At 41.2% G+C, this 26,077-nt stretch overlaps 1 protein-coding gene across 1 annotated transcript in view; it reads right to left on the bottom strand.

The window, feature by feature from the left end:
* Positions 1–25,060, bottom strand: part of ccdc142 (coiled-coil domain containing 142) — a 69,760-nt gene extending 44,700 nt beyond the window's left edge. The window contains exons 1-11 of the mRNA XM_046030396.1: positions 24,927–25,060; positions 22,929–23,002; positions 22,662–22,702; positions 10,645–10,690; positions 9,605–9,858; positions 8,535–8,759; positions 5,834–7,158; positions 3,433–3,734; positions 2,969–3,055; positions 2,334–2,528; positions 509–675 (exon numbers count right to left, since the gene is read on the bottom strand). Of these exons, the coding sequence (XP_045886352.1) occupies positions 509–675; positions 2,334–2,528; positions 2,969–3,055; positions 3,433–3,734; positions 5,834–7,158; positions 8,535–8,759; positions 9,605–9,858; positions 10,645–10,690; positions 22,662–22,702; positions 22,929–23,002; positions 24,927–24,967 (2,757 nt within the window). The 5' untranslated portion in view covers positions 24,968–25,060. The remainder of the gene's footprint in view (positions 1–508; positions 676–2,333; positions 2,529–2,968; positions 3,056–3,432; positions 3,735–5,833; positions 7,159–8,534; positions 8,760–9,604; positions 9,859–10,644; positions 10,691–22,661; positions 22,703–22,928; positions 23,003–24,926) is intronic.
* Positions 25,061–26,077: the final 1,017 nt, after the last annotated feature.

Below are 26,077 nucleotides of genomic sequence, written 5' to 3'. Positions count from 1 at the left end.
CCAGTACATTCCATAAAACCACTAAAATATTAGACTATAATATTTTAGTGGTTTTATGGAATGTACTGGTACAGCAACAAATCTGGAACAAAATCACTAAGCTTCAATATGTCTGTGATGGTTCTCAGTCATCCAGGTCATAGTTATCCAACAGAGGTTGAGGTCAACCTTCATTGGATAACTATGAGGCTGAGGTCAAGGGCAACCTTCGTTGGATAAACTTCAATAGGTTTCAGCCTATTTGGATAGTAACACCACATCCATAATAACCCATCACTCAGACGCTATACAAAAATCCATGTTGTTGCCACATCACGACTTAAAGCTCATGAACATGCTGTTGGGAAGTCAGGAGAACGACTTCCCAACTTGGGAATGTGACCATTCGAGGAGCATGTGAATACAGCATTATCCCTGTATCAGGACAAACAGGCTTTCTTTTGTGTAATGTAACTCTTTGTTCATCCACCGACTAAAATATATAAACTGATATAAATGAGTACCCTACTTTGAGGTCTCCCTGTGTGATGAGCAGGAACTTGTTGAGGCTCCATGAGGAGATGAACTGGAAAGCCTTGGACATGACCCAGACTGTAGACAGTTGCACTGTGGCTAATGCCAAGCTAACAGTCTGCCTTTGGAGAGTGTGCCTGGAGGGGAAGAGGCTATAGAACCCTGAGAGAGAGAGACAGAGAGAGAGAGGTAGTCTAATCAGCCTCTATGTGTACTGTAATGTAAAACACTTTAAGGTGTTCTGAAGAACACAGATAAAACGAAGGATAGAAAGTAACAGACTTTCGAACAATACAAAAATTAGTTTAGATGTACAGTGGAGGAATGCTGACTTGTCTCATCATAATAAGTAAAGCCAAAGCACTAACAGGCTAATGATAATTAGTAGAGTGAACACAAGTAAATCGTGCTGTATTCTACTAAACTAGCAAAGGCTGAGTGTCCTGGCTATGTTTACAAGATGCACAAACCATTACACACAGGTGACAGGTAGGTTATTGTCATGTCACTCAGACACATCTCAAAATAAAAAGTGCTCCAGGTCAGGCTGCTGGACAGAGCTTTCTGTACGAATAAAATCTAACTGAAAATAAACTGCAGAACACAGCTCAGTGTTTCGCACAGAATGACAGCGTAACTGCAGTGGTGGGGCTATATTTGTATTTATTTGAAAATATTTTAAAGAATAAATGTCCCTATTTCTGATCTCACCATTTTAATTCTACTTAATTCTCCACCTTGTTTTAGTGTTTCCTCACAAACTACAGTAATTTGCTCACCTTGTTTTTCATAATTCTTCTTGACACACCCTCTCTTTCTCTCTCTGTTTCTGTTTTTCTGTTTGTTTTGTTATTGTTGTTGTTGTTGTTAGTTAGTGAACGAGACCACTGTGGTAATGAAAGACATCAGCACCAACTGCTTTGTTCACTGTTGCTTTACCTAGTCCATGCTTGTAAAAAAAACATCACCAGTTCCGGTCCCCAGCCGATCAACTGGTGCATCCCAGTGGTGTAGTCAACATGATACACAGATATACGCTGTATACCCAACAGTCATAGATTTCCATATACCACTTAAAATAGCGAGATTATACGTAACATCGTTTTGTGACAGAACTTTCACACGTTCATTCATAAATTCACCCCGTCTGTGTTGCGAAGCACCGACTTTTGGGGCTTTGTGGCCTGTGACCAGGATCTGACTTCACCTACCATACAACAACACAGCTGTGTAGCACTCAGCACAAGTTAACTCATGTGAATCACTAAAGGAGATGTGAAACGCAAGCAAACTCAAACTACACCCTTTCAGTGTTTTGGTAAGCCTGCAGCTGAATCTCCTGCCGCTCCGGACAGGTGATACTGCAGCTGCAGCAGATGACACAAACGTTATCGTTATTGAAACTACAGAAAACGAGCCAGATGAGGCTGGTGCTATGTGTGCACACAGATTTTCGCCTGGTAAACAGAACACATCACAACTGTGATTAGTTACAGAATTTGCCAGCTGCTACAGTAAATGCGGACATTTGTCTGTGGAAGCTAACTATTTGGCACTAATGTTGGCTCCCAGAGATCCCACTAATAATACTGTGTGCAGTGCAAGAGCATTATTTTTCTGCTACAATCTGCATATGGTTTATGTATCAATAGTAGATCTACACACCAACACTGGCCTACCAAAGCAGTTAAGTGGAGCTTTGGTGGACATGACACTGTTTCAGAGACAGAGTGATTGCTGGCACACACTGATGAATCAGCTGATATTATGCACAAGGTGACTGAATAACTGTGGAGGAAACACTGTGTATGTCTCTTCACCTGAGGACCTGCTGTCTGAGTGATGGCAGCACAGAGATGACATGAGAGGCGGGGACAGCAGTAGGAAGTGCTCCATGGTCACTGACATCATCACACTTCCATCTTTCTCCGATGAAGGCATCAAACAGTTACTGCCTTGATTTACATTTGTGAGACACTTGTCTTTCAGAGCTGAACCTAAACTTCTGCACACCACTGAAGAAAGAGACAGAAGGAGAGAAAGACAGACAGCGTGTGAGGCACAACATGAGGAAATAATGCAACAGAAAGACATTTATATATATATATATATATATATATACGCACACACACACACACACACACACACACACTTATTCATATAATGAAACATTTGAAGTGCATGTTCTGATGTCCAGATCAAGGTTTAAAACTTGTGATTTAATATTTAATTTAATAGTATCTGTTGATAACAAATTATCAAACATAACAGTAAATACAAAATTCTGCACCACACTCCCTTAACCTAAAATAGGCTAACATGCTAATATGTAAATCTGGTCCTGCTCAGTAGCTCTGCCTGTCGCTGTTTAACACTGAGAATACTGTTTCTACAACAGCTTTGCCTCTAACAACATTTTACTATGAGTGATTTGTGTGTGTGCATGTCTACCAACCATAGTCCCACTGAGCATGTGCTGTAATGGTTAACAGTAACAGACTGAAGTCCTCCAGCATGGTTCTGTACTCCATTGGAAACAGATCTACAACAAACAGCACAAAACCCAGAGGTGTCACGTAGACAGCACAGTAAATTGGATTTCTTAGGGGAAAAACCACTTCTCCACCCTATGAAAAATAACTCATCTTAAGCTTAAACATTTAACCCCTGTGTACCCTTCTTAAAAACACACTCTCCTATCCTTAAAACAATGTGGACACCACATGCAGTATCATCAACAATTCACAATCACAAGAAATAAACACAAATTCTACCAATCATCTAAATATTTGCTAAGGTAACAACATGCAAAATGGTAACAATATTGTTTTTGTCATTATAAACTAGTGAATTGTATCATTTCCCGAGCAACACTACAGTTTTGTGCTATTGTTCAAGGCTCTTAAACACACTTCTTACCTGTCTTTGCAACTTGACTGATCCTGTGCAGGATTTGGAGCCTCCTGTGGTTGTCTTGGAGGCTGATGCTTCCTGCAGTGCTTCCTGTTTGTGGCACATGGAGCTGCAGCCACAGGGCTTTGCAGCAGAGAGTCCATAGCAGGGTGCGGTACTGTCCAAACAGGTCAGCAAACAGCAGTGACTGACCGAGGTCCAACCACTGCACAGAGTGAGGCCAGCGAAGACAGTCTGCCTCCCCTGTCGTCCCCTCTGCTCGCACAGTATCCTCTTTCTCTGGGTCTCCATCCCTATGAAAACCTGAGCTGAAGGACACAAACAGTGTGTGGTTATCGTACAAGGACTGTGTAGCAGGAACTGTCAGTGTCAAGAGCAACAAAACAAGATGAATATGCAGGCTGTTTGCATTTACAAACATCCAAGTGGTATACAGTGTCACTATTTGACGAGATGACAAGCACAACAGAACATATTTCAGTTCAGACAATTCCAAGGGCCTCCGGACTGACAGAGGCCCCAAAAAATTATTATAAACTAATGTCAAATTATATTATATTATACATTATATAAACCATCATCATTGAGTGTGTATGTATATATATATATATATATATATATATACGGTGTTTAGATGCAATCAGTAGTAGTGATGTGTGATACCACTTAATTCCTATCCGATCCAATACCAACTAATACCCAGGCTGGTATCGATACTTTTTAAATATTTTATTTCTAGTTTAATGTGACCTCCCCCCTTCTGTTTCTGTATTTATGAGAGAAATAAGAAGTAGGCTGTAGCCTTACCAATGGTAAGGGGGGATTTCTCTGTCTCTCTTGCTCTTTTTATCATAACAAAAAAAGACAATCAAATATTTCTTAATGACAGAAATTCAAACACAAGTTATTTTCTCACATAATGATCATTATGAAATAAATAAAATAAAAAAACAACTTCCTGTCTGTACTGGATGCTGGACAGCAGTTTACCTCAGCCTGCATGTAAATTACAGACTATATGAAAATAATCCAGTTTGATACGTTCATTTAGATTGAATTATGGCTGTTAAATGACATCTATAGATACAGACTTTACTATTCCCATTATGAAGGGCAGTTTAATTGAGAAGCAAATGGTGAACTGCATCCTGTATGCAGACTTGCATGTGCAAATTACCAGCAGTAAATATTGTCCTACTACTAATATTGAACTACAAGAAGCCAGACACTTGCAAGCCTTTAATTAGAGTTATGTAAAGCTTTTGATGGGACAGTAAAGTCCTACAGAACAGAACACAACAGCTGTGCAGAGGGGGTCCAATTTGATTTTTTTGTCATGGGGCCCAAAATTCCTGGCGACCCCACTGGGCCCTGGGCCATCGGGCCACCGTTATCGTCACCGTTATCGTCGAGCCCTGCACTCATACACTGATTACAGATGCTCATCAGATGATTCTGTCAGTTCCGTCACACTCAAGGCAATGAGAAGCCTGCCATCTTAAGGTCTTTTCAGACGGGAAGTGACTCTGCCTGCGTAGTCACTTGGCCTGGCGGGGTTGCTCTGCGCTCCTCATGTAAACAGACAGGGAGACAAGCGCTCCGCGAGTAAACAGAAGGCACTCTTTGCATAGTAACCATGGCAACGGCTTCTGTGCGCTGAACCGCTGCAGCCTATTTAACTTAAGTTAAAATATATATAATATATTAATATATTATACAGGTTACCTAATACATTCAGTTTTGTGGGGATGCTCTGCCATGTGAATTCTCTCCTGTTCATGTCCTTAAAACTATTTAGTAAATAGTAAAAGTAATAGGTTCTGGAAACTCTCAAACAGCGAAGATCAGTCTCTCCACCATTGATTTGAGCTCCAAGTCACGAACAAAAACTTCAAGACAATTTAACTCTGGCAGAAGGCGGGTGTGTGCGTGAGACGAGCACGACTGCAACAGTTTCACGGGAATGCGCTACTTGTCGCTCCGCCTATCATAATGCCTGCGCTTCCCTTCCTGCACGCTCGCTTCTCATTCAAAATTAATTACAAGGTGCGTAAATCGCTTCTCGTGTGAAAAGGCCTTTAAAAGGCAGATAGAATCCTAAATGGGATGTCTACAAAGGTAGATGTGTTCACACATTTGTTGAGCACATAGTCTTTGTGGTTATACATTATGGGCTGCATGTGGACGGTCGGCCTTGAGCCTCTGAGCTAATGGGGTGCAGAAAGCATAACTTGGGCCCTAGAGTGGGGTGATAAGCAATGAATCATTCAAATGAGAATCACTGCAAAGGGGGATTCAGGAGATTCCATGAGCAATTTGATCAAAGCATACTGAAGCCTTACAGTACATGTGGAACAACAGTGGATCAACAATCAACATAACGGTGGCTGGTTAATCTTGACATTACCTGACAGTGGCTTCTGGTCTGGCTGTTATTTCCACTTCAGCCCATTCCTGCTGCGTTCCTTCCACATCTTGGCTCGTGTTCAGTTCTGTATTCAGTCTAGTCAATTTCACTGAATCAGCTGTATTTATGATCGCAGCAGTTGAAATCATCGGGCCAGTCTTTCCATTTGGTGATAAGACATCTGTTATTGTATGTGGGAGCAGTCGTTCGGTCTGGGCCTCTGCTGTAGGTGTATGTGATGCCAGCGGAGCAAGCAGGTCACTGAAGGAAAATAGCAGCTGAAAAAGTAGTTCTACTGAGGAATAGTTCTGTTGGCAAACTCCTGACAGAGGCAGGGCTGAGGGGGATGGGGATGAAATGGTCTGCAGTAGTTTACAGGTTTCTGAACTGGTCTGTCTTTCTAGATTTGGCTCGACAGTGCTCTGAGTTAGACCAGTCTGGGGTATGTATGCTTGGCTCTGGCTAGTTTGGTCTTTGTCAGAGCCCTGTGTTCTATATTGGACAAAGGTGGGCTTGGCTAAAACAGGATGGTGGTTTTCCAAGATAGTGCTGCCCAGATGCAGGTCAGTGGTGTAAACAGGATTGGTTTTATGGCAGGTGTGATGAGATGACGACTGCAGAGGGGCATGATGATTAATAGAGAAGAGAGGAGAGGCATTGAGGTAGGTATGCAGCAGCTGTTCCCAGGTCCACTCAGATCTCAGAGCGGAGGTCCCACAGCGGACCCTGGACGCCTGACTAACAGAGTTATCAGAACATGCATTGGCCTCGCAGTTGGTGTGGACCTGACATATGCAATAGCTCTGCTCAAAGGCCAAGCAGTGCAGCTGCTTGGCTGCCGTGTCTGCATGATGCACTGCTAAAATCCTCATCAGCTCTTTGACTGAGAAGGAAGCAGGGTGATGGCCTTTGCGGTCCGGAAGACCAGAAACCAGTGTGGAATAATGTGCCTGCTGTAATACTGCAGTCCTCATCTGGGTGGCTCTGTGCTGCGCTCTCTGCTCCCCCACCGCCTGATTATACAGGTCTGTACCAGCTAAAATATCCTCCAGGACTTCTCTTGGTACAGATTCTAATTCAGTCTGGGCTATAGCACACAGAATGACATACACATAATGTTCCATCAAAACCAGCGCCTGCAGACCAAGTAAGTCCAAAGTCTGTTTGATTTTCACCAGCAGCCTGGTCTGCTGGACCACAGCAGGTCTCAGATGGTGGTCAGATTGGACTTTCGAGAACAGACAAGACCAGTGGTTGAGATGGACCCGGAGCTCCTGACTCAGTGAGCAGAGACCAACTCTGACTGAAGGCCAGCTGGACGGGGTCTGGAAAGGTGAGGACAATGCTTTTGTGAATAAGTAAGTACTGATACAGTTCCCGAGTGTCAGGACTGACCCCAAAATGATACAATCATAAAAACGCCTTTTTTTACACTGAGGAAAGGAAGCCAAAGGTTTGGAATGTCAAAAGCGGTCTAAACACAAGCAGCCATGCAAGAACTGTTTAAAATAAAATACAGTCTATAACTGTCAAAATGATCAAGAAAGAAGTCAAAACCATTAGAAGACTGAGCTTTCAGTAATTTACAGTTTTCCAGTTGAAAGTGGTGAAGCTGCTGTGTAGCAGCCTGTTATCAGTTCAGGTTCACTCCAAACGTGGAGGTAATGGCTGTGAGACTTCACTGGAACCTTTACTCTGTGGGCCATGTTTATGTAGGACTCTTCTTCTCATGGTCCTGTTGATCTTATGTGCATCCTGTAGAAATACCCTGACACTGGACTGAAAAAGCTGGGTATGTACGTGATGTTTTGTGGAACAGCTGCACAGTGCATAACATTCAGGGGTGCACTTTAAGTCATTCCAAGCATGCATATTCATATTTCATATTCCATACTGCATGATTACTTCTTCCTTTTTGCTGATTGCCATTTTTATGAATTAGTTATTTCTCATAGGGAGAGGGACAGAGGTGGAGTAAAGAAGGCCTCTGGTTTCCTGGCGGTATGTGTTGGAAGACAGCAAGCCACGGTGCAGGCAAAGAGACACCCTCTACCAGCCAACTCAGCTACTGAACCTCATCACCGGGTCTACAGGAAACAGGGTACAGATTTATCCACAAAAAAAGGTCCCTAATCTGCCAAAATCAGTTGTTTTTTAGCATCTTCTAGCTCGTTGTTCGGGTTGTTACTGCATGTTACTGTACAGTTGAATCAAAGCCACTCTCATCAACACCCACACACAGTCACTTCCATCAAAAAAGCTTGGTGGCAGCACAGTGGCCTCACAGCAAGAAGGTCCCAACAAGTGTCTGCATGGTGCTCCAGTTTCCCCCACCATCAAAAACATGTTAAGTAGGTTCTCCAGTCAGTGTCATTTAACCAGACACTGCATTTCAATCTGGAGTTGGTTCCCCGCTGTACAGTGGCTGCTCACTGCTCCCTTAGGGATGGGTTAAAAGCAGAGGATGAATCTCACTACATGTATGTGTATGTGACAAATAAATAAAGTATAAAGTACCTTTGTATACTACCTGCTGAGAACCAAACAGCTGACGGACAAAGCTAGAGACTAGCTCGTGAACATTGACATAGTTGATTCTCAGTGGGTTTCACATTACACACAATCTGATGACATGTTCATATCACAGAGATGGCTGACAGAAACCTTTACTGTTGGAAAAATTCCTGCTGCTTAGCCTAACCTGGTTAAGCGTCAGATGGGATTTCTTCAGCTGATCCTCCAGAAGGTCTCTCACTCTGGATATGTATGCCACTGTTAGGCGAGCCCTCCTAGTGTACTCGTGTATGAAGAGCAGCAGGGATCGCTGCTCCAGGAGCCTGCACAGAGCTCTGTAGTTCCCCTGCAGGAAGGAGGAGGAGGGCAGGAGGAGAACACCTGCATCTGCTGGGAGGCCTTTAACATACACCTGATGGGGGAGGAGGAGACAGCGTACGGACTCAGTCAAAACTGTCAAATCAGAGATTTCTTTCCCAGTGGTCAGGACAGCTCACATCATGACATTGCTTCTTGTTCCTGTTTGATCATCAAGAGTTCTTATTTGAAAAGCAATGACTTACAGAAGTATACTTTCTATTTTTATTATTATTTAATGTTTCTTCTTTTTTATCTTCTGATGTTTCTCAATTATTTATACATTGTGTTCTAACAGCTGAGTGACTACCTATGAGGTTGGAGCATATCTGGGCCTGTTAGGTCACTGAGGGAGCTCTGTCAGAGAATGATGGAGCAGGGGAGCTGGACGTTTAGTTGCTCAGTGTCTGCAGGGGAAGAGACAGCTCAGTTTTAGAAGCTGCTTGTTGCTGTTGTGTGTGCATGCATGAGTAACGGACCTTTCTTTTAGTAAATGTGTGGTTTATTATCTGTTTTGGAAGGCTAATAATGTTTAGTGTGCAGAAGAAGAAGAAATGCTGCATTTATTCCATATTTCATATTTTCCATTGCATATATGTTGAAGTGATTGTCTAGCTGTTAATTAATTTATGATGTTTATCTAGCCATTGTGTAGATCTGTAGATTTGCTGATTATTAGGGTTTATTTACTTTACTTACTTTATTTACTATTTACAACAAGGGGACAGGTGGTGTGTGTTGACTGGTTTGGTGAAAGTATTCAATAAATATTCTAATAACTATTTCCATCTATCCATCCATCGTCAACCACATCAGCAATAGTGTCTCCTCGTGACAAAGATGCATTCATTTTTTACTTGTGTTGTTTTCCTAACACCTGTTGAAATCCCTGGAACTCACCTGTGGAGAGCCCATCTGTGCCCCACCAACTGGCTGCCACTGGGGTGCCACAGTCAGAACAGCTTGTTGCAGCCACAGGAGACGTGCAGAGGACCGGGACACTAGGTTGTGAGCTACCACAAAATTTCCCTCTTCCTCTTCCTCATCTTGACTGCAGCCATGAAACAGCCACTTCAGACTGGGATTAAAGGTGCTTCTGAGTAAAGTCTCAGCTCGCTGCAAGGAACGGGAGATGGACCTCTGTGACCAGGAACCTGCGAGGGAACACGTCCAACATTAGCAAGATTAGAAGACAAAAATGGACAACTCACAAACAAGGGGAGAAGAGGAAGACTGGGTCAGATGATCGGTTTAGTTTAAAAGGAGCACGTACAAGTTAAATAGATGGTTTTTCAATTTCAAACAATAAAGGATACATGCACAGCGGGGGCCAGACAACACACTGAAAGAATGTCATGACATTAGCATTTCAAAATAAAGCAACTCTCAAGAAAAACAGGAGAGATTCTTTAAGAGTGAATTTGTATGGCTATCAAACTCCATATTTTGGTACCAACTGAAGTTAAATATTGTTTCTCTCAATCCTAGGGCCTAAAAGTTTATGGGTGTATGAAAAGCCTCACTGCAATAAAAGATCTGATATCAATAAAAGGCAAAATGAAGTATACGTAAACCAGACCTCATGCATACTAAATACAGTAGATTTGTGTGTGTGCTGTAGATGCTCTTCTCCCACAGTGCAATGCACAGAGGAAAAGGAGGAGCTGCACACAGCTGAAAAAACTTTTTTCCTGCTAGTATGAAGCGATTCAGTATTAATATATAGTATAGTAAGTAAGATTAAGTCGGGGGTTTTTGTATACTAAGTGCTAAACAGTATATTATGACAATAAGTACATAGTACACAATGTACAGAATGATTGTATACTATGGTATGGATTTGGTCCTGTTGGCTGATAAGAGAGAGTGTTTTGGACACAGTTCTTCCAGCAGCGTGCTGCAGTGTTGTACAGGAAGATTGTCACATGTTTACATAATACCATCAGTGGTCACATCCTCTGTCTCCATGCAGGAACTGCATCGCCTCTGAAAGACAAAAAGGGACATTTCCAAAAAGTGTTAGTGGCCAACCAGTAGTTTTTAATACACGTATTCAGAGTTTCCCATACATAGAATTATTTGTGGCGCCCTGCCACAATATCAATGCTGATCCCTTTAAAAAATCCACTTAGAGCTGCCTGCAGTGCGCGGATTAAGTCAGGACCTCCTCTCGCTCCCTCTTTCTCTCACAAACACGCTGTCAATCTTGGACACCCACCTTCAAATAAGTTATTGTTATGAGTTGTATTTTGTCCCTGTGGGTTTCTGGTTTTTGCCATTATGTCTTTAGTCCTGTGTTTTCGTGTTTTCCTGTCTGTGTCTTAGTCCTTAGTCTTATATCGGCATTAGGGCTGGGGTGATTCGTCGACGTAATCGATTACGTTGATTACGTAAATACACTGTATCCGGTGTGGGATTATCCCGGACAAGTTCCAGCTACAAGACCGCGCCTTCGACCGTCTAAAGTTTGGAGTATTTCAGACAGACACTCAACAACGTGCTGCTCCGTGAGCTCTGTGAACTGGAAACAGCTTCACTGCAGCACAGCTGCTGTCCACGAATACATGAAGCAGCACGAACATGTCAAACAAAAGTATCCCGCAGCACTTTGTCTAGACGGCAGCACCGCAAATCGTGTTTACTTTCTGTCGCCACACAAGCACGGAACATTATCAGCACGAGGACACGTAGTATTTCTTCATTGCCTTCATGTTAAAAGTAATTTCTGCCCTGCTGCTGTCATGGTAACAGCTGAATCTGATTACAGACAATCTGTGACTGTACAGTCTGAGAGTCCTTTCAGGTGTTCACTGATGCATAAATTTTATTATCATACTGCATTACTTAATATTGAAATGAATCCATGTCAGAAACATTTAAAGTTTTAAGTAAAGTAGCCTAATTAATGTCTGTTATTGTTATTATCACAACACATCAGTGACGTTGAAATTTGATTCATTTTAAGATTTGCTGCTATTGTAATTATTCTAATGTGCTTCATCAGGATGACTGAATAAAATATAGATTTATTGATGTTCATTTATTGACATTTTTGATATTTATTTTGGATAAATTGGTATGTTAATAGGCAACTTTTCTTTCTTTAAACAAAATTAGTCATTAGATTAATCGCCTAATCGAAAAAATAATCGTTAGATTAATCGACTTGAAAAATAATCGATATATACAGCCCTAATCTGCATGTTTTAGTGTAGTCTTGTCTCCAGTTTGGTCCCATCTCTGTCCGTGACCTGATGTTGCTGTCTTTCAACGTTTTCTGTTTTACTATTACCTGATGTATTTCAGCTGTGCTTCCCTCCCTGCTCGTTGACCAGTGTATATATTGTCCTCAGTTGTCTTCAGTTTTTGTCACGTCCTTGCATCTATGTTGAGTGTTCTGCCTTGTGCGCTGTTCCCTGGATTTCTGGTTAGTTCCGCCGATTTGGATTACTCTGTCTTTGTGTTGGATTTACCTTCTTCTGGATTACCTTTGTTTGGACTTTTGCTCTGAGCTCCATGTACGTTGTACAGTTAAGTTTTGTTTAAATAAATATTTTCTGTTGAACTGAATCCTCCTGTTAGTGTCTGCGTTTGAGTCCACACCCTACCTCCTGCCACTGCACTCAATTACCCATGACAGTTATTGGCAAGCATGTAATGAGCCTAGCTCATGAGGATAGCTATGTTAACATTAGAATACAGCTGCTTGTACATAGGTAATAGTCAATATCCACTGATTGTGCAATACCCCCATATTTACTGTAAATATAACTAAATGTTTGTACAGCAGCATCAATGATGTTTACAACAGCAAAGTCACTATAGAAATATCTCACTATATCTCACTGGAAACAAATCTAAAAAAATTTAATAAATCCTATTCCTGACATCAAAACACTGTAGAATTTTAGAAAGAATGAAAAACACAGTATCAGTCCTTCCTCCTGCTCCTCTCTCTGCTGCTGTGCCACTGCCTGCAGGTACTGGGCAGAGAGAGAAGGGCTGCTTTGTCTTAGCCAGCAGCTCAGTGTACAACAACATGCCGAATTTCAGGTGTGTGTGTGCGCTTATGAGCTGAGCCCCACCCTCGGTCAAACACACAGAGCAGAGGACAGAGAAGCTAACATAACCATAAAATATATTTTTAACACATCTGCTTGTTTCACGTAGGTCACATTTTCAGGTCACTTGATGAGTGACTATGTAAATGAAACACCAGATTATGTTAAAAATCAAGCGTTTTTCAAGGAGTGTATTATCATATATCAGTGTATTCAACAAGTGTATTCAAAATCAAGGATATTCCTAACCTTGTCAACATAACGCTTACAATTAAGCATTTTTAAAACTTTCAAGACTTTGTATAAACCCGACTTAGTATGCCTGCTGTCTGATGCTGGGCAGATAGTGTACAGCTGCCTGCTGCTGGACACCAAAGCAATGCAGAACCATGCAACCAAATCTATGAGCTGCAAGACGCTAAAAAGCTCTGCAGAGCTGCAGGGTGAGGCATAACTCCCTCTGGCTTCCTTAATTCAATTCAATTCAAATTAGCTTTATTGGCATGAATGTGTAACAACAATATTAATACAAGCAACCTTTTAAAGCCCCCCCGCCCCCGTGTATTTTGACATTTCTATGATATTTCATATTTTTCTGAGTCATTGCCTTACAATGTTGATTACCCACATAGTTTGCCAAATATTTTTTGCCAAATACGTCATACGTCATTCTCCAAGCTTGAGCAGGCGCACTGTCATGCCTCGTTAAAAAACTGTCACGCCGCCACGCCTCATTAAGACAGAACATCAAACTGATAAACATCGTTGGGAGCTAGCTAACCAATTTATCATGTAATTTACTTAGAACTTACAGTAGGTATGTTCATTATGGCATTTGTGTATGCAGTGTTGGAGGACAGATGACTTATACACAGTCTGCAACATGCATTTTACTAACGGCCGCTTTACCAATGCATCGGCAGAGGCAATGGTATGAGAAGTCTTTACATACAGTTCAACTGAGTAATAGACCCCCCACCCCCGCGTAAATTAAAGTAAGCTCACCATAAAATGTAGTGGGAGTTATTGTGTGCATTGCGTGACAGGATCATCGACTGTATGATTGATAACAGCTGATACTCGCACATTAGTTTCTATCATGGGTAAGTAATAGCTACTCCTGCCAGACAGTAAAGTGTACTAAACTTTACAGTGTAGTGATATTAACACAGCATATCGTTAGTGCACACTCCAGCCAGTCAGTTTGTGGTTTTCATTATTCATGTTGAGACATCAGTATCTTTTAAGTGTGTATACCTAATGTTCTTTATAACAACACATTTAAAGCAATTGCTCTGTGTTGTTAATAGACACTAATGGTTATAAAATCCATACAAAACAGGATCTCCATTCTGGAAGCAGCATGCAAGAAAGATTTACACCGTACCAGAAGAATAGCTCCAGACACTACGAGGGAGTAAGGGAACGAGAGAAAGGTAGTTGAGCTGCTTAAGTTCAGGTCAACACAATCACTACGTTTACAGTCCTCCTCACTCTGATATCTCTCCATGTGTAAAAATACTAACAATTAGTGAGTGAGTGAGTGAGTGAGTGAGTGAGTGAGTGAAAACATTGAGTTTCCCCTTGTGGGTTTAATAAAATATATCTATCTATCTATTTTGAGAATGAAACGGTTGTCTCTCTACTGTTAATGTGAATGGTTCAAATGTTGTAAATGTTATAATTATAAAGTTTTAATTAAATTTTTGTTCTACATGTTCTAATTCTGGGCTCCGCAGTGGTGCAGCGGTTAGCGCTGTCGCCAAAAGAAGGAGTTAAAGTATGGAGTGAGTAAATCATCCAAAAATGACCGTAAAATTCAAAATGGCTGATTTCCTGTTGGGTTTAGAGCATCACTCCAAGAGGCTTTTTGGTAGGTCTGGACATGATACATGTGCCACAGAAATTTTATACATGTAGGTGAAAAGTGCCAGGGGGGCTGCTTCGTTAAAAGTAATTTCCTGTTGCCAGCAGGTTGCGCTATGACCATGGTTGAATGTTGGCATGTACATGTGTTCAGGGCGGGACTCTTATTAAACGTGTAAGATTTCGTACAGATCTGAGCATGTACAGTAAAGTTACAACAACTTCCTGTGTAATGGCGAAACATGGCACTTCGTCGCCACGCCACTGCCAAGCCGTTAACCGAAAATTCACAAGTTTACAACATGGCCTCATCAATGTGTTATGGGTTTACTGGGACAGTTTTGAAGGTCATATGTCCAACCTGCTCGGAATAGTACATTGCAGCATAAAACGTGTCATTTCCTGATGCCAGCAGGTGGCGCTATGACTTTAAGTGAATATTAGCATATAGATGTGTTCAGGGCGGGACTCTTATAGTGTACTCCAAATTTGGTGCAGATGTGAGCATGTACACTGAAGTTACAATAACTTTCTGTTTTATGGCGAATCAACGATTTTGGACACCACAGGAACGCCGTTCCACGAAAACTCACCGTTCGCACAACTTTTAATCGTCAATGCTCTGTGCAGACTGCATAGCACAAATCTGAAGTCGGTTGGACTAAATCCCTAGGAGGAGTTTGTTAAAGTGTGTCAATTGCAAAAAAAAACATTAAATCCAAAATGGCCGACTTCCTGTTTGGTTTAGGCAATGGCTCCAACAGGCTTTTTTGTGCGTCTTGGGATGATACATGTACCACAAAAGTTTTGTGCATCTTGGTGATTCAGTGTGCAGGGGCTACATCTTTGAAGGGACACTTCCTGATTCCAGCAGGTGGCGCTATGAGGGTGAGTGAATTTTGACCTGTAAATGTGCTCAGAGCGTGACCCTTATCAAATGTGTGAAATTTGGTAGAGATATGAGCATCTACAGTGAAGTTACAACAACTTCCTGTGTGATGGCAAAGCATCGAACTTTGATGCCACGCCAAGGATACACCGTTCTCCGAAAACTCACAAGATTCACAACATAGCATCATCAATGTCTTCAGGCTCTTCTGAGACTGTTTTGAAGCAGGTGAGGTAAATATGTTGGGAGTAGTACATAACAGCATAAAACACTTCCTGTTGCCAGCAGGTGGCGCTATGACATGTTGTGTGTTAGTTGGCATATGGATGTGTTCAGGGCGGGACTCTCATTCTACATGTACAGTTTGGTGCAGATCTGGAAGCCCAACAAGATGGCAGAGAGAGCAGACACACTTGTGAATTGAGTAGCAAAGCCTTAAAAAATCAACGGAATCAACTTATAAGTCAGGTTTCGGATGAGTTATATGTAAAACCGCAGGGAACTTATCAAAATACTTCAGAAACGTGTAAGTAACCCTGAGCACCTCTTGGAGAACAACACTGCAGACCATAACATGGCTAGCACAAAAGCTAATGCTAAATTGAAGGCTCTCCAAGCACACGACTACTGTGGTCCAGAAAGTATGGAAACTATAACACCAGAGGAACCAAAAACACCTTAACATCGCCTTCCAAACCACCAGCACCACAGAAAAAGTCAAAACCAGACGACGTTGTGGCTGCTGGAGCCCATGCTGAAGACGCCTCTAACGCTGCGATCCTGGCTGCTATCGGCACTCTTCAAAACATGATGCAGGACTTCAAAGGAGAGCTAAAGCAGAACACGCTGACCAACATCGCGAAAGTGGTAGATTTTAACTCTGCTGAAATCAAAGAATGTAAAGGAAAGTGCCAAAAACTGCACGCCGAGTTGAAACATCTCAAAGAGGAGAACACAGAACTTGGGAAAAGAGCCGCAGAAGTGGAAAAAAGAGCTGCAGAGTTGGAGCGTTATAAAAGAAGATGGAACCTGCGAGTAAATGGCTTACAGGAAGAAACAGACAAAAACACACTACAAATCATCTCTGACATCATCGGGAAGATCGTGCCACACTGGAGGGAGAAGACGGAGTTCATCCTGGATTCTGTGCACCGACTAGGGCCGAGTAACACCAACTGCCCTTGTCAGATCATCATGCAGTTCACAGGGCGCCACTTAAGGGACTAACTCTGGCGGATCACCAAATTTCACCCTGTCTGCAAGGATCTCAACATCAGCTTTGCAGAAGACCTCACCAAAGAAGACAGAGAGGCACAGAGGGCAGTATGGACGAAAGTTGAACAAGCAAGGAAGGCAGGTCTACAGACAATGTTCCGGGGCCCCCATGCTTTCATTAATGGACAAAGACTATCCAGGGTTTCTGAATCCTGAAAACAAATGAGTTTGAATCAAAATGTATTCTCAGGGTTTTGCTACTATTATATATTCCTAATAGGAAACTTCTACTGTTGTTTTAAGTAAGTTCAGCAATCCACTGTTGATTGTTGTTAATTTGTTTTTGCTCTATGTTCAGTTTAAAGAGTAATATCTCTCTAATCTCTGTTAATGCAAGGGGTTTAAGAGACATGACAAAGAGAAAAAGTATTTTCTTATTTTGTAAAGGTAAGAAGTCAAATATAATTTTTTATAATATATATATATATATATATATAAAGGGTGATGATGGTTTATTTTGGTCTAAACAATGGGGAGATTTATGGGGAGAGCTTATTTTAGCCATGGCACTCCAAGATCAGCAGGAGTCGCCATCCTCCTAAATAACTTCAAAGGTCATATTGTGTCCCATATGGCAGATGAGTTTGGTTACTGGCTGATTCTTATCTGATGGTCTGAAATTTATCTTAGTCAACATTTATGGCTATAACATTAGCAGAGAAAACCGAAACTTACTTGAACAAATTGGCTTACATTGAGACAATCTCAAATTAACACACTCAACTGATAACATCATAATTGGAGGCAATCTAAACCTAGTTCATGATGAATTTTTTGATAAATATCCTTGCAGATACTCTGCAAGTCATCCAAACACCATATTCACAAATTTTTGTGAAAAACATAATTTGGTTGATACTTAAATCCAGGAATATCTTAATACTCCTTGTTTAGCTCAAACCACAAATTTAAATCCAGAATTGATCACTGGTTAATTGCAAATCATTTACTACTCTATAATATTAGCTCTGATATTTCTGCTGCACCACTAACTGATCATACTGTTGTCTTACAAACCCAATGACAACAATGTCCACTCACACACATATTGGAAGTTCAACTCCAGTCTGCTCAAAAATAATGACTACTGCCAAAAAATCAACTTATTAATTAAAGAAATTGCTAATTCTGAGGAGCTAACATCTGCTACCAAAAAGTGGGAATTCCTAAAATAGAAAATACGACAATTTACCATCTCATTCAGCAAAATAATTAAAAAAGGCAGTGAAAAAGAAGAAGTACCCATTATTAATCAGTTAAACATGTACTGCAATAGGCCAAACCCAACTGAAGATGAAAGAAAGAAGATATTAAATCTCCAACCTAAACTAGATGAAATTTACAGTCATAAGGCCCAAGGGGCCTTCATTAGATCCAGAGCTAAGTGGAAAGGGGGGGAGGATTCAGTGTATTTCTGTGGTCTTGAAAAAAGAAGACAGACAGAAGTTTGTTAGAGGATGACCTCAAACAAACATGTGATAATCAAATAACAATTACTGAACTTGATGCAGTAATTGGTCATCTCTCTCTTAACAAAGCCCCCGGATCCGACAGTCTCACAGGTGACTTTTACAGACATTTTTGGGTAGATTTAAGAGACCTGCTGCTGCAAGTTTTTACTGAAATATTTGAAACATGTGCTTCCACCAACAATGAGACATGGGGTCATCGTCTCAATTCCAAAACCTGGGAAAGATCCCAAAATTAGTAGCTGTGTCCTATTACCTAGTGGTAACCACCCCAAGCTTCCAAGATTAATGTGGGTCTTCCTCAAGGGTTGCCCCATCTCACTATACGTGTTCATCTTAGCCACAGAAATGCTAGCAATCTACATTAAAAACTGTAATGATATTAAAAAACTTAATGTACTTGGAACAGATATTATAATCAGCCAACTAGCAGATGACAATATTCTTAAAAGATAGATACCAAATTTCAACAACTATTGCCAAAAATTCTCCAGCAAGCCTAACATTAAACTTAAAAAAGGTGTGGATTGCTGGCTGTACACGACACTTCACTGAAAGACATCTGTAGTATCCCTATTAAATCAGAAATTAAATACCTGGGGATTTACCTATCTAAGGATCAACAACAAAGCCAACTTCTGAATGTAGAAAACAAAATTAAAGAATGCAAGTCAGGACTAAATATATGGCTAGAGAGGGACTTATGGAATGTTTATCGAGATATATTTACCCAGCCTATTCCAATGCCATTCCAAACAAATTGATTAAATCTTTCAACCAAATCAACCTAAATTTCATATTAAAGAAACAGACCACATTATATGAAGAAAAGCAGTATGGTTAAAGACACAAAGGATGGAAGACTCAAAGTTACTGATTTTGACTGCCTTAATGGAACCTTAAATCAAATTAAAATCTTGAATCAAACACAGCAACTCCTTTTGGTATTGTATTCCAAATGCCTTATTTAAGAAAATTGGAGGATTAGAATTTCTTCTTAGAGCGGACTTTAGTGTTGACAAATTACCTATATCATTGTCAGAGTTTCACAGACAAATACTTGTATGGGAAAATGTTATATGTACATAACTTATCACCCCACACCTCTGCACTCTGGAACAACAGATATGTTTTGCACCGCAACAGATCTCTGTTCTTTGAAGATTGGTTTAGCTGACTTAATGGATACCAACGGACATTTTTTAAATTATGAACAATTTTGCATCAAACATAATTTCAAACCCTTAGAATCAGACTTTATTAAATCACATAGAGCACTACCCCAAAAATTTGTCTTTCTAACATGAAATATTTTGGCATATCATCCAATACAACCACAATTGGCCCCACTATCAATTCAAGGAATCTTTGTTGTGGATAGAAAATGCACAAACACACTTCAAAGTAATGAACAACATTTACCCCTCTAAAGAATTACTGAGACTTAGCTTTGGCATGGATGATAACACATGCACATTTTGTGAAAATGATATCGAAACTACGGACCATGTGTTTTTCTCACGTAATGTGATACAGACATTTTAGTGTGATATACATAAATGGGTTAAGCAACAGATGTCCTCATTCCCAACCTCTATCTCCAGAGACAACATAACATTTGGATTGATATTGCAAAGCAAGGGTGATGAGCTCTGTAGTATCACATAGTGTCACACAGGGGTAAACCCAACAGCGATAGCCATAGAGGGCGAAGCCTATACAAAATAGAACCAGAGGATTCTCAGGAAAGCATTCCTGTTCCAGTTGTTAGTGAGTTACAAACTGAACGTTGAGCCAATAATATATAGGCTGGCTGCAGTACTGCAGCTATATAATATTGTCCTGTTTTTTAAAAACCCACTTATGTTGATGTTCAAGCTCATCTTAATTACAGTACAGACATAATTACAGAATCAGGCACCACCATTGCCCAAGTGTATCTGCTGAAGGTTTATCAAGTGTAACACACAAAGCTACACCAATCAGACTCATTTAATAGCCCATCAAAATCAATATTTTTCCGTTTTGGTTTTAAAACCAAAAAACGTTATTTACGATTTGGTTTTGAAACAAAATTACGAAAGAACAAACCATACATGGATTATGGATCCTCACTTTGCTGCATTTTTAGAAACTATGATGAACTTATTTTGTGTTTTATTGATGTATAAGTGTTTTCTTTAACAATTTACTTTCATGATCAGGAAGGCAATTTTAAACGTTTCCATGCGCGCAATAAAGTCACAACAAATGTTGTGGGGCATTTAAGCAGGAAAACACAAAAACTGTAGTTATAAACTAGACATGACATGAAAAAGGAAACTCTCCAGACCTTTTGGTTGTGGAGAAGCACACAGAACATGAATTAATATTAGATCCTGATCGATCCTGTCGGGTTAGGGTTAGTTTCCAACTGACGCAGTTGTCATTTTCCCGCCCAGCACCCACGTTGTTGGAATAGCAAACACACTTGCATCCATCTGAAATCGAGTTATCGTCATCACGCAGGTTTGATATATGTTAGAAAGTAATGTAGTGAAGCGCTGAATATCTAGCAGTATCTCCCCCACTGTGTGTTGTTTCAGTGTTATCAATGCTGTAGGTCAGGGGTCGGCAAATAAGTTTGATAAAAACAATTGTTAGGTTCCCGGTCAGTTCAGTCAGTAGTGCTCTGCACTAGTAATAGCAATTAGGGCTGAACGATTAATTGCATTTGCGATATTATGGCGATGTAATAAAACGAGATATTCTAATCGCAAAGGCTGAACCATGTTTAAAACACTGCCATGTAACTAATCTCACCAGCCTCTTGGGTATGGGGTCAATGGAAGGTAAATGTGTGTGATCCTTTAACATATGTCCAGAGGGGTCATGACTTTAGGTGGTTCACCACATGTACCTTGGATACGAGTGTCTTTCTATAGATCCCCTAGGGAACACTGAAAGACACCATGTTACTTTGATGAGATAGGACTCCAACCCTGAGACTATGATAAAAGCTGCATGAGCTGTTACACTGCAGCTCACTCAGATGATACTCTCTGATGTGTATGTGTCCCCGTGAGTTCCTTCTGCAGAAGACTTGAATAAAATTCACAGAAAGACAAGTGTTTGCCTGAGCTGTTTATTTGAAAACTCGAATTGCCATCAAACACACAGCCACCAGTCAGCTCAGGAAATATCTGTGAAACGGCGTTTCAGACCAAACGCACATGTCCGAAAGAGGCCCAGTCTGTCCCGAGTCACAGCCTGGTTGCAGGCTGCGGGAGTGGGGAACTCCAGGGATGTCAGGGAATTACTAAGCTTGTCTATTAAACACTTAATGAGAGGCAACACTTGGTTTTATTTTCGTTGGCCAACTTTTGAACTGAACCCCACACTGAGTATTTTTTGTTTGCTTACTGGGATACAGAAAGGCTCCTAGGAGATTTGAACTGAGATAAGGACGCATTAATTGGTGGTTGAACTGTTGAACTATTTTGTATTGAGCACTTACTGTGGTGAGTTAATGTTAGTTTTTCTTGTGGTCTGTAGGTAGGCCGACCTGATGATATTATATCATATTATTTAATGCAATGACTTGACTCAAATTATCTTTCTCATATTATTACAATTTGATATATCTTCTCCACCATTGCTCATAATAATAATTCTACCTAATTCATCATAACACAGGCCTGACCCACAAGAAGGAACAGAGTATGATAAATCTATCTAATATTGTGTTGGTCATACTATACACTGATTTACTGCTTGTCCATTACACAAGGTAAAGAGCTTAAAAATGAATCGCATATTAAATCGCAATCTTGGTAAAAAAAAAAAATTGCAATTAGATTATTTTCCAAAATCGTTCAGCCCTAATAGCAATGCTCCAAGGTACAAATGCACCTGGCTTTTAAAGGGAATGGGAGATGACACATGTTTGGTTCATGTTACACCCAAAACACACCCATGACTAATCGTTAAAATAGGGCCCTAGACCTGTATTTTTGGTCAATTGCTTCTCAAGATAGCAATGTGCCAAAAATTTACCTGACCACACTTTTTAAGACCAACACTCCCATGGGCGCACAGATGGACGCAAGTATTTAAACAACATGGGCGAGAAAATGACAACTGCATCGGTTGGAAACTCACAATGTCACTTGCGCTGCTTTGCTCCGGGTGCAAGATAGGACCCAACATGTCTCACATACTCATACAGTGAAGCTGCCATGCAAAGTACCATTTGCCCTTAGAAAGAAACTAATCATTCACATATACTCACGCACACACCAGGAGCAATTTGGGCTCAGTATCTTGCCCAAGGGCACTTTGACATGCAGACCAGAGGAGCCACCGGTCAAATCAAACAATATAAATTTGTTTGTTTTGGACAGAAAAAAACAACTAACCTGCTCCTTTTCTGGACAGAAGGACTCAGAATTATCCAAATCTGAAAGAGAGACAAACAAACCCCAAAATATTAGACCACAGCATCACACTATCACCACTGGATAGACATGTGCATGCAGAAAGGCTTGTGTATTGGCATTTCTCTTGTCCTCTGCAGTGTTGTGTGTTCTTGATATGAGAGAACACAAATAAACAAGGTGCTGGCTGTGCTACTTTCTGACCAATATGTTTGTCTGTTTCTGTGTGTATATACACATATACATCACCTGCTGTCAGGCCAGGTGATGTATCTTTCATCATCTCTGGGTTGTTGTGATCCATCCCAGACGATACAGCAAAGCTGTAAACAGACGACCTCTCCATTAGTAGTGTTTCATTCTGCCATCAGAGATGCTTTTCAGGCTGGGGTGTTTGTGTGTGTATGATAGGGTTGTCTCATTTGTAACTCAGCAAAGTGTCACAGCTGGACATTGTGCCTAAAATATTAATATTTTAAGCCTTGATGAAACGGCGTTACAAAAAGATTTTTCTCATCAGAACAATCATTTAGACACCAGCCAAACCACCAAACGATGTCTGTTTGTACTTCTTCTTTTTAATTCTATGACACTGAAACACATTTCATCACCTGTGTTGTTTTTTTGCATTGGTTTATTTAACAGGGAAAGTGCACATTCACATTTCAGATAGCATTGCTGTAAATGTTCCCGAGCTAGCTAAGAGGCTGCTTTTCATCTGTAGCCCCTGGACAGATGTTTCAGAGAGGCCCTGCTCTACCTGCCGCCAACTTGGAACTCCCTGTTCATAATAGTTTTAGAATGGTCAACAGTGCTCCGTCTTTGCCTGATTTCCAGAGGCGCACTTAAGGACAATTTTGAGGTACTTTTGTACTTTACTTGAGTATTTCCATGTGATGCTACTGTATAGGCTACCTATATTCCCCCACATTTCAAAGGGAAATATTGTACTTTTTACTTCACTACATTTACCTTACGGCTACAGTTACTTTACAGATCCAGATTTCAAATCAAAGTAATGAATCAAGTGTGATTGTTATAGATTGTTATAGATTAAACTGGCAAACTGTATTATTCAACAAATTAACATCACCTCTACTAACACTAAAATTGATGCATGCAAATATAACACTGACAGGGCAATTAATTAATTATGATGGGAAGTATTTAAATGCTCCGTAATTGTATAGCGCCTTTCTAGTCTTTTTGAAAGCGCTTTTACACTTTACACAGCATCTGCATTCACACACATTCATACACTGAGCCTAAGTGCTCAAACAGAAACTAACATTCACACACATTCATACACTGGCGGAACAGCCGCCAGGGGAAATTCGAGGTTCAGTATCTTGCCCAAGGACACCTCGACACGCAACCAGGGGGAGCCAGGGATTGAACCACCGACCTTCCGATAACGGCCAACCCTGGCTCTAACTCCTGAGCCACAGCCGCCCCATTTATAGTAACTTTAGCTCATCTTTGAATCTAAGACTTGTGATGGTGTATTTTAACATCACTGTAATGCTCCTTTTTTGTTAAGGATCAGAATAACGTCCTTCTTCCATTACTGCAAATCACAGGAGATTGCTAATAACGTTACCTTTTTATTTTAACAGTGGCACTGATTTCACCTGTGACTGTGGCAAAGAACCCACAGCATCCACTTCACCACGACGTAAGCTTTCTTAAAGTAGATGTTCCTAAAAGGAACGGCTTTGACTGGTTTAAGTAAAAAATCCCGAGCTAATGTTCACTATCTTCAAGGCATTATTCTTACTCAACGGCAGACATGGCGTCCAGCAAACCACCCCTTGTGCATTCTGGCGACACAACAGAAGAGCTGTTTTCACCGCTGACTTGTCTTTATTCATTAATGAGGAGCTGGAAGCTTCACATTAAATTAACGTTGGTGTCAGTAATTCCGCAGAAGAACCGTTGTCAACAGTCGGTGCAGCTCAGCTTTCTTTTCCGTGTCTAACTTACTAACTCATGTTTATCAGATTCCTTCACTCGAACAGCCGCCGATAGACAAGTATGATAGTACTGACTTACGCCTTTTCTAAAATGTACTTGTTAATCCCCAGCTCGTGAAGGGAGTGTGGTTTAAAATAGCATCTGCTAGCGAGGCCTGAAAACACAGGATGTAGCAGCAGCCAATCAGGAGAAAGCGTCCCCGGTTGTTATGGAAAACAGCGAAGCTATGATGGGCCTTCCCGAAACTTCTTGCAACTCCTTCTCCCTACCTACTTCCACTCTGCTTGCGCGTTCATGCAGAGGGTCCGCCACATTGAGTGCCATCCGAAACCAATGAGGGCGGAGTGGTAGTGGGTTGTTGAACCCTCCAATGCCGAGTGAGCACCGATGCAGGCTTGTTGAAGGTGTGTAACACCCTTAGCCGCACGATGGGGGACATTTCTTTCAAATTTGAGTTCCGTGTGACTTCGCTGGTTAACATGTAGGATTTTTAAATTCCCGAAACTACACTAACATTTCACCCATGGACGTCTTTAGGCCTATTTTAGGAGGGCTGAGGCCACAGTAATCCTTCTGGTTGTTTCCTGTACTTCATAATTTAAATTACTTCTGTGGTCGGGCACTAGGACTAGGGAGGCTGCCTTTCATCGCTGCTCTGCCGAGCTGCAGAGCGACGGTACTACACACACACACAGAGATGGTGAAGAATATGGGGTTCCGTTTGTGCCAAAAATAAGTCGGCAAGCTTATTGTCTATGTCGATGCTTCACATGACTGTGTCAACTCAACTTGTTTATCTCGTCTGTTGCCCTCCTTGTCCTTTGACTGTGATGTCTTCCTCTGTATTTGCTAACTGTGAATGGCCATGTGTCGTTAAAATGTGTCGTCTCCCTCTGTCGGTGCTTCGCCGTTACTACATGTCGTCTCCCTCTGTCGTTGCTGTGTCGTCTCCCCCTGTCGTTTCTACATGTTGTCTCCCCCTGTCGTTGCTATGTGTCGTTACTACATGTCTTCTCCCTCTGTCGTTGATATGTGTCCTTTCATTCTGTCGATGTGATTGTCCTCCTGATGTGTGGACTTGATGTGTTGACCAAATTTCCCAGCTACATTAATATGACCAGGCTAAAGGCGATTTTAATTTATTGAAACATATGCTTTAATGGGCTACATTATAGGCTAATTAGGGCCCGGGCACGACCATGCGAGGTCCCTATTGAATTTGCTCGGATTATATTTTTAGGGCCCGAGCACGACCGTGCGAGGTCCCTATTGAATTTGCTCGGATTATATTTTTTAGGGCCCGAGCACGACCGTGCGAGGTCCCTATTGAATTTGCTCGGATTATTAGGGCCCGAGCACGACCGTGTGAGATCCCTATTGAATTTGCTCGGATTATATTTAGGGCCCGAGCACGACCGTGTGAG

This window comes from Micropterus dolomieu, linkage group LG19 (genome assembly GCF_021292245.1).
Source record: "Micropterus dolomieu isolate WLL.071019.BEF.003 ecotype Adirondacks linkage group LG19, ASM2129224v1, whole genome shotgun sequence".
Classification (NCBI taxonomy): Eukaryota; Metazoa; Chordata; class Actinopteri; order Centrarchiformes; family Centrarchidae; genus Micropterus; species Micropterus dolomieu.
This window is presented reverse-complemented; position numbering and strand designations above follow the sequence as displayed.